The sequence below is a fragment of the Cyprinodon variegatus genome, unplaced genomic scaffold, assembly GCF_000732505.1.
Source record: "Cyprinodon variegatus isolate N-32 unplaced genomic scaffold, C_variegatus-1.0 Scaffold649, whole genome shotgun sequence".
Classification (NCBI taxonomy): Eukaryota; Metazoa; Chordata; class Actinopteri; order Cyprinodontiformes; family Cyprinodontidae; genus Cyprinodon; species Cyprinodon variegatus.
In genome coordinates this window covers 172,024-181,719 of record NW_015151102.1, presented here as the reverse complement: position 1 = coordinate 181,719, position 9,696 = coordinate 172,024, and the positions used below count along the sequence as shown (strand labels likewise).

General features: G+C 40.1%; 1 protein-coding gene across 1 annotated transcript in view; it reads left to right on the top strand.

Moving 5' to 3' along the window:
* Window positions 1-9,696, top strand: part of dnmt3b (DNA (cytosine-5-)-methyltransferase 3 beta) — a 39,832-nt gene that overhangs the window by 4,882 nt on the left and 25,254 nt on the right. Inside the window, exons 2-4 of the mRNA XM_015393577.1 lie at window positions 445-1,867; window positions 6,605-6,787; window positions 9,222-9,317. Coding sequence (XP_015249063.1) covers window positions 503-1,867; window positions 6,605-6,787; window positions 9,222-9,317 — 1,644 coding nt within the window. The 5' untranslated portion in view covers window positions 445-502. The remainder of the gene's footprint in view (window positions 1-444; window positions 1,868-6,604; window positions 6,788-9,221; window positions 9,318-9,696) is intronic.

The following is a 9,696-nucleotide window of genomic DNA, read 5'->3' as shown; positions in this document are numbered from 1 at the left end:
CCCTGTTACTATCTTCGCCTCACTGAGCTTTGCATTTGCATCTGCATTTATACACACCTCAAAACAGTCCTGTGTGTAGGTGGCAACTGAAATTCCATCTGACTTAAATAAACACATTTTCTTAAATTCCAGAAATTCTCCTTTTATTTCCCATATGCCCCTAAAAATGATATTACATTTTATTATAAGTTGTATTAAAGGGTCTCAAAAAGTCTTAAATTTCTCCTAGTGAAACTTGTAGAAACCCTGCCATGATGTCGCTTAGCTGTTGTTTAAATTAAAGGAAAATCCCTGATGGCCTCCGCTGTACTGTGTAAAAGATCTTTAAACCTTATAATTTAAGAGAAAGCATCTCCCATCTGCATGTCTGATGGTTTGATTATTTATTAGTTCACTGACTGACTTAAGGTTGTTTTTATTCACCTTTGTTTTCTCTGTATTTAGAACCCGGTGAGCGTTCATCCTGCCTCCTTCGCCTGGGAACAAATAGCTGAAAAGAAGTATGGATTTTGAAATGGCGGAAAAACAGAAGAGCTCTACTGTGATCTGTTTAACATCTGATGATGAGGAGGAGGATGTGGTGTTTGTGTCAAACGAGCAGGGATCTCAACAGAGCGAGACGTCGATGAAGGAGATGGAAATCCAGATACAGGATATCCGGAGCTTGCAGTCAGGAGAGGCTGCTGTGGAGGAAAAGAGTCCTGAAAAGGATTTGGTGAATTTCATCAGAACTAACTTTGATCATGAAGTTTACTCTGCAGATCCACAGGATGTGATGCAGGCTGTAACAGACAGGCCTTACTCTGTGTACCTGTATGTAGGGGTGGAGCTGGGGGGAGGGAAGCGCGCTACCTTCCTGCTGATCGGCTACTTTGATGATTGCTCAGGTAGGAGTGTGGTGAAGCTGCTGCACACTCTGCACATGGGCATTGACGGCGCTCAAAACCGGGACATAGACGCCATGGTGCATGTTGTTTATTCTGACGCTTGGCTTCTAGTCGAAGTCTTGAGAAAGTATGAGCTTCCGCTGTACAACATTGCCGCTTTTTACTGCAACGTTCCACAGCCGTACCTAACCCGGGTGATTGTGACCAGGCTCCAGTCTTTCAGCCCAAAGTTATTGTCCCTCTGCAGCATCCCTGAGATAGCAGAGAGAGCCTGCCAAGCTGGAATCACGGCCTCCTTCAGCCAAGTTGTGGACCTGATTACAGACATCCATCGCCATTACACCAGATGCCCTTCCGTTAATGACAGTCTGAAAGAGGTGTTTGCTGACGCTGGGTCATATAACCCCCGTCTTCCACTCTCAGCACACTGTTTCTTCATCACATACAGCGTGCAGAAGATGGCCGCTCACTGGCAGGATTTGCAGGAATATTTTAAATCCCTGAAAGAGACAAAGCCCTTGAACCGAATCAAGATCCAGCTGATGGACGACGCATTCAGACTTCAGTTTTTGTTCCTTTCCCACTCGTTGGAGCCACTCAGAGCCCTCCAAGAGCTACAGCAGGCGGGCAAAGCAGATCTGAGCGGGGAGCTCCAGCTGGCTTTCATTTTGCTGCAGTCCTACATGGCCAGCATCTACAAGCCGTCAGTGTCCATTCCCTTCTTAAAGCAGGAGTTGACTTTGCCTCAAAGTGAGAATCTGCTTCCATTTTACGAGGTGAATATCGGCGTACAGGCTTTGGAACTGATGATGGTCTCCGGTTCCAATATCGAACAACAGGTCAAGATTGGTTTCCTAAAGAATGCCCAGACTTTCTACAAAGCAGCACTGTGGAGTCTGCTGGAGAGCATTCCAGCTCCACTGTGTGATGTCACAGTAAGGAAGATTGGGAACATGCTGAAAAATCCAGAAAGCATCAATGTAAGAACTGTTTTTGTTCCTGTTTTCCCTTTTCTGTCTATACAGGGACTTGGATCAAACCAAAACATTTTCCTTCTTTTCCCATTTGTCAAGTATTTGCAGCTGGAAGAAATATTTGTGAAAACATTTAGAGAAGAAGTAAAGAACCATTAAAAGCTTAAAACATTTACCCAGAAAGTTCACCAGCCTTTAGGAGCAATCAGATATGGAAATAATTCCCTGACAACAATGATGATATAAAGAATGTTAGTGTCGGGGTATGGCGTCACATTTATTTCAAAATGGCCGCGAGCAAAATAAACATACTTGTAATTATGTTAAACAACTTTTGCACATGGTTTATCTACCACCGCTCAACAAAATCACACGTGTGAGAAACTGCCACTTGAAGAAAATCGCTTTCCGTATGCACGCTCTGGATCTCACCGCGCATGTGATTTTCTATCCCGGGGCCACGCTCGAGGGCGGCTACGCTCCCTAAAGCGCCTGACTGATTTTCTCCTTGCATGAAGAAAAATGTGTTTTGACAGGTTATGTGGAGACAAACCTCTTCTGTAAGCCTCCTCCTGATTGGGCCTTGCAGAAACGATCAGACGGGAAGTAGTGTCAGGAAGCCTTTGACTGACACTAAAGGGCTGGTTATACTCCTGCAGCAGTGTGTCACAGGGAGGTTGACGCAGTGGTCTGCGCTATACGCGGTGGGTCTAGATACAGCCGAGGCGATGAGGAAGTGGGGGTGAGTTTAGTCCGACAACGGAGGGACATGACGGTGATCCAGGTGGAAAAAGGTTCCCAGCGTTATTGCGCACCTTGATCTTCTAGCTGGTCAAACTTCACGAGTTATTTTCCGCAATTTCAGTCATAAAAACAAAACAAGCCGGCCTCCTGTCTGCTGTCAGTTACAATTTGGGAGAGGTGCAGCAGAGTCTCTGCGGAGGGGGCGGGATCGGCTTTTTGTTTACTGCGACACCTACGCAGAGGACCTGGTTTCGAAGTATAAATCGGCCTTTACCCCTCATACGGCAAACGTTGGAGAGGCCTCCGCCACTGTCCCGCCTCCAGCCGTTGCCTTCACTTATGGATGACGAGCTGTCAGTCCAAGCCTGATTCTAAATGCTGCAAACCACACTTCCTACGAATCCCTCTGACCAGGGGAGATTTCCATCCAGCTGCAATTTAATGGTGAATTCAAGTGTTTTGTAATTAGTTGGAATTAGATAAAGAATAAAAATGGGATAAATCACGTTAGACTGATTTAATATGTAACTCAACCTTATGCAAATCCAAAAGCTCCGTCAAATGATGGAAAACCTGTCCAGTTCCTGATCCTCACTTAATATTTTGACAATCAGATTACACTAATGCTACATTAGTAGTTCTACAGCTCATGCTCTTTGGGGTCTATTCTAGGTATTTTTGCTCTATTTTAACAACCATATTAGATATGCACGAATCCAATCGAATATCTGTATGTTGAAGCAAATTGTAGATTACTGGTAACTGTATTCTAGTAAGAGGAACCTGATCAAGAAGAGCATATCTATCAAGTCTATGTTTGTAAAAAAAAATTTAAGTTGGTTAAAAATCTTTTGAACAGCAGGAAGGTTGAACCCTTCATGCGCATCAGTCTTTTTCAACCTTTTACAATTTTATATTTGTTTACAGGATGCAATTTACCATGCTAACACAATTTAAGCCTTTATGACTTCCTTTTATAACCTTTAACTAAGTAGAAACGTCCTGATCTAATACTGGTATTGGAAATTGGCCTGATATCAGCTAAAAAATTCATAAGGATTATGGGCCGCATCTAAAATTGCTAATTAAAACATCCTGCTTATGTTAAGTTAAAAGGTTAATGAACCCATTGGTTAATTAACGGATCTACAGTTTTTTCATACCGATTGCTCTTGACTATCTTTCTCTGTTTGAGTAATTCTACTTCATAAACCTTTATGTTTCACATTGAGAAAAGATGAGTAGGTATGTATGATTTCTGCTGCTATCATATCAGATCGATATCTACTCTAAGCTGCAATATCAGTATCGTATCAAAAATAAAACATTTCAATCAGGCCCTGCTTAAAGTTAATCTGTACTTGCTTTTTCAGATGTACTAGTGTGCATTAATGTAAACATACTAGCTTGTAGAGAGGAGTTTATAACAGCAGCTTAAAAAAATAACATTAAAGCAGCAGAGCTCTGCTATTGAAGAAGTGTCTTGCTGATTGGTAGATCTGTAATTATTACTTGTTTACATCATGTGGACCAAATCAGGGCGCACCTTCTGCTTTTGCCGCTCACACTGAGCCTGGTTCTGCTGGAGGTTTCTTCCTGTTAAAAGGGAGTTTTCTTCTCCACTGTTGCTACAAGCATGCTTGGTGTGAGGGATTGCTGTCGAGTCCTTAGATAGAAAACGTTGAACCAATCTGACTGGATGATCTGGTTGAATTATCTCTGTTAGGTTGGGCGTGCACTGTACGATAAATTTTTTATTTATTTTTTGCTGTTTTCGGGCCAATTCTCTAGTTGTGTGAGATTTTTTCGATCAGGCCGAGTTTCATTGTGCCTCCTGCATCGTGCAGTCTATAGGGGTAATGAGTAGGGGTTGAAATCACATCCATCATGGCGATTCGATTTAGTATCGATTTCCTGACCCAACGATTCGATTATTTTCGATACTCAAGAATACACCACGATTCGATTAATTGGTTCATTTTTTTTTTTTTTTTTTTTACACCTTACAGGCTAGACAATGTTTCAAATTTGAAATAAATCAATGAAAGCTGTAATATTGTTATGCATTTTTTTTTTGAGAAACAAAAGCAAATAACAGAAGTAGAGAAGTTGTACTCCACCTATTCCTATTACAACCTCATTCGCTGAAAGATAATAATACCCCTGCATTATAGATTCTGAAAGGCCTTGCATCAAAAAATACTGCACAAAATCAGTGCAATGATTGCAATGCAATATCTCGGCTCCAGACGTCCCCGCCCCCTCCACAGACGCTGCGCTGCTCCTCTCCCAAATTGTAGCTGACCGCAGACAGTGCCGCAGACAGGAGGCCGGCTTGTTTTGTTTTTATAACTGAAATTGCGGAAAACAACTTGTGAGGTTTGACCAGTTAGAAGAGCGAGGTGTGCGAGAACTCTGGGACCCTTTTTCCACCTGGATCTCCGCTCTTTTTGGCCCTCATCTCCCTCCATCGTTGGACTAAACTCGCCCCCACTTCCTCATAGCCTCGACCGTATCTAGACCCGCAGTGTAGTACAGACCACGCTTCAATATTGAGCATAAATCAAAAATGTCTGTGTCAAGCTTACTGCAACAAACTGCTGTCAGAGTATAACCAGGAAGCGAGGTAGGAGGGCAAAATAGGTTTACTGCCACTGCAGCACGGGAGGAGAATTACACCCAGGAGCAAATGGATAAAAATAAACGGGAGGGGAAAAAAAAGCATGAATCGATTATCTTGCGGACGTATCGATGCATCAGATCGTCGGCTCTTGAAATAGATGCATCGATACGAAACTATTATTTACACCCCTAGTAATGAGGGGCGATTAGCCTCTCACTAGAGCTGGGTATTTTCGCCAAAGTCCTGAATCGATTTGATTTTGATTCATACAGTTCTAAATCGATTAATTTCGATTCGATCTGTTTTTACAATAATGAAACTGGTTCAACTGTGTTTCAAAATACTCATGTATTTTGTTTTTCCTGTCTCATTAAACATAAAGTGCAAACTTGTAAATCAGACAGTTTAAACATGAGATGTGCACAAAACTGTCTCATAAGTGCAAACTTGTTTGTGAAAAGTGAAAAAGAGAAGGATCACTTAACCAGGCAGAGGTGACACAGCAGAAATGCATGAGCTGCATTATCTCCACTGCACAAACCATATTTGCAGCGTTGTCTGTAACAACTACAGGGTGTTTGCTGGTCAGCCCCCATTTGTTAATGTCTTCAATCAACCTATTGGTTATATTTGCAGCTGTCTGGCTTGAAGTAATCCTTGGTGCACCTTTCCTGCTTATTTGAATGTGAACGTCACGCAGGTCACTATAAAATGAATCGATCTCAATCCCTAGACATCGATTTTGCAAAAATGTAAAGGAATCGATTCAAAATCTATTAAATCGATTGTTTTTTGTTTTTTCTTTACGCAGCCCTACCTCTCACGACTACCTCCCAGCATGAATCGTAAGGTCGGGAGAAAATCAAACTTTTTGAAACTGTTTGAAATTCAGTCGGTCGTCTTCAGGTGTTTGTGGACAAATCCTGCTGTTGTAGCAGAGCTACGAGCCAATTTACCAAAACCTCGAGCACTGCACATGTGCAAACAAGGGAGTTCTTTGTCTTTCAATTTGACAAGTGCGACCAGCGCCATCTCTTGGCACTCAGTCTAACGTGTTGTTTTTTTGGACGTGCAGGTAGATGCATCAGAGCGTCGGGCTGCACAGTGTGAGAACATGCATCGTGAGCTGTGACCTTTTAAACCCTGCGGTTTCGTCGTACAGTTTGAGCTGTAGCTGAGCACAAAGATTGAAAATATTGCAGTGTATGTGCCTTGAGATGACGTGTTTTTAATTGTTGGCGTATAAATAAACTGAATTGATTTCTGAAATGTTTCTCTATGGATTATTGTTCCACTTTTGGGAGCTGACTGTAGGGAATTCTGCTGTAAAATACAAGCGGTAGTATTTTCTCATCAACATTTTGTCTCTCCTACAGAAAGATTTTCCTTGGGAAGGGTTGCCAATGATTGGTGCTCAGCTGGGTCTCTGCGCTGTCAGTGCTGCAGAGCAGGAACTGAAAGAAGGCTGCAACATTTTAAAGAAGGAACAGAGAAAGCGTGAGGGATGTATTGGCTGGGTTACGGTAAGATTTCTAACTTTTGAACTCTTTGGACTCCTCGTTTAACTATACGTATGACCTGGAAATCGAGAGGTAAGTGTTCTTTGTAGTAAAGTCGGCGATTGGACAAATAATCGATGATAGACTCAGCCCTTCAGTGATGTTTTTTTTAAGAGCGCTTTTCTTTCCTTTTTGTACCTATGTTGCAACACGCAGCAGTGATTTATCTACTTAAACTTGAGACATAAAGAAAGAACAGATCCAAACCATAAATAAGCAGTTTTTTTTGTTTGATTCTTTTTTTAAATGCTGAACCAGGACCTGAAAGAGGCATTTTTTTTATTTTAAGCTTGTTTACAGACCGCTCGATCTGTTTTAATCACAACAAATACAAAATTTAACAACAGAAAAAAGAAATAAGGACAATTCTCTCCTCTATGAAGAAAAAAGAAAAGAGGAGAATCTCCACCACAGATTGCAGTCTGTGCTATTTTATGTGTTCAGATAAACAAATGAATAAAGATCGAATAACTTCATAGTCAGAACAACTGCAAAAGAGGAAACTATTCCCACTGGACGGAACTAATATATTTCTGACAAGAAAACAATCATGTATATGGTATATATTGTGTGTTAGTGGTTAACAATATTACCAGTGAGCAGAAGAATGTGCTCTGAAGGGGTGCTTGTCTTTGCCCACAGTCACCTGCACAAATATTTTTTGGACTGACGAATATTGGTTTGACATTTATTCGATATTGTTCAACCTTACTTTCTAGTTGTATTTTTTTTTTTTTTTTGCTTTTGGTTATTGAAAGCTTGCCTGTCCAGAGCCTGATGTAACATGATTTCACTGTAACTATGGTGGGAAAAAGTGTTTACTTCCACTTGCATGCATAGATCTGCCTGCTAGATGCTACACTCTACCATTCTGTGTGGCAAACAACCCACTTTAAGGGTTTAATCAACACCCATAGGGCTGTTGGGAGAAATTTAGTGTCTTGCATGTTAAATATAGTGGGATTAAAAATCAGTGCCTCTGGGATTTGCGATTATATTGCAAATGCAGTTAATTGCCCAGCCCTATTCCTAATCAGGGCTCGATGTTGCCCGATCTCCCGGCGCAATTAGTTTTTATTGTCAGGAGAGAACTAATTTCATTGCATTTGCCTGCCGGGAAAGTGCAATGATCGCAAAAAAAAAAAATTATTCATCACTCAAGATCACTTTAAAATCACTTACATTCGCTGAAAGTGACCCACAAGCGTTGCTATCGCCATTTTTGTTGTTTTGTACACATTCTCGCGTGATTTGAAAAAGCCGCTAGATGGCGTGATTCAGCTCTTGGGGAGAGAATTCCGCAGAGCAGCAGCTGGATGATGAATTTAATCTATACTATAATACATGCTAGATTAAAAACTATCAGTCAGGGATTAGGAAAATAATAATAATAACTGTATGCGCACAGTGTAAATATTTCTATCATATGGCAAACTTCTGTAAAGTGGTTATACACTAAAAATTTTTCATTAAATTTTTTTCTCTTAGACATTGTAGTGGTGCATTTAAATGTTATAGAGCTAAACATGTTAAATTGGTGAGTAGTAGTGGTGTAAGTTTTTAACCTGTCAAGTTTTTTTTAGATTTTTAACAGTACAATTTATATTTTTCCAAGCACTCAACAGTTTAAAGCAAAGTTTACTTTGAAAAGAATGTGCAGGAAGGATAGAAAAGCATGTTAACACGGTAATGTAGGCTTGAGTTAATTATCTGACGCATGCATATACACACCAGGAACCTGGAAACTTACTGAATTACAATAAAACATTTAAAAAACAAACATGTTTCATTGATATATATACAAAAATGAATATTAGGAACTATATTTATCAAACATTATACTGGGCAAGTAAAAATTGTTTCTGGGCAAATGAAATGTGAAAGTCACTTGCCCAATCTCAGAGCTTACTTTTAATATTTTTTACATTCTGATCAGCTTTGTAAAACAGATATCTACTATTATAAATCTCTGCAACCTCTCCAGTGCTAGCATGCTCCATTATATAACCTTTCTTTTCAATGCTCTCCTATTTGATGGGCACTTCATCAATCCTTGGAGAAACAATCAGCACAGTTGTATTTCCTGTTGTAGGCTGTGGTAAAGTTGTGTAACTGTTTGCAATTGTCTCTCTAGTCAGAGTCATCTGATAGTTGGTGGAAGCTGATTGCAGTTTTAAGTTCTCATGGTTAAATTTCACTGCCTTTAAGGGTTTAACGCCCCTTTAGCGTGCATGTTCACACTTATGATTATTGGCACCTAATAATATTGTGCTATACTGATGAACTTTTCATATTTGACAACAATGTTTCTACAGCTTTGATATTGAAGACAAATCAGGGCATTCTGCACAATTTTCATTTTTATTAACATAGTGTATAATGCTGGCAGTTTGAAGGTGTTAGGTTAATTTAAACATTACCTCTATATGCCCAGTATAAAGACCCCATAAATGGGGTGAACAGTTCAGGGGACTCCCCTCCTTTATCCCTCAACCTGCTTGTACAGCTGGCATTGATACAGGAGTGCGAGGTACGGAGGGTCCGCTAACCAGCCCATGCCTTCGTACTATGGCACTCTACATCACAATTAAATTATAATTTATATAAAAAATTATAATGTAGCTTTATTTTTTCAAAGCAGCGGCCACAGTTGTTAAAGGGTTCCCGCAGGTCCTTGAAAAGTCTTAAAATGCATTCAATTCTTCAAAATAAAACTAAGGCCTTAATTGGTATTAAAATGTCTTAGATCAGTCTTTCGTAGGTCTTAATTTTTAAAGCATCATTAATAGGATTATTTTTATTACAATTTATTTTTGTAATCTAAATAAAATGTTAAAATTGTCAATTTTTTTATAAAAAAAAAAAACAAAACAAAAAACGGCTCTCCATTATTGGTTCCGTCCCGATAG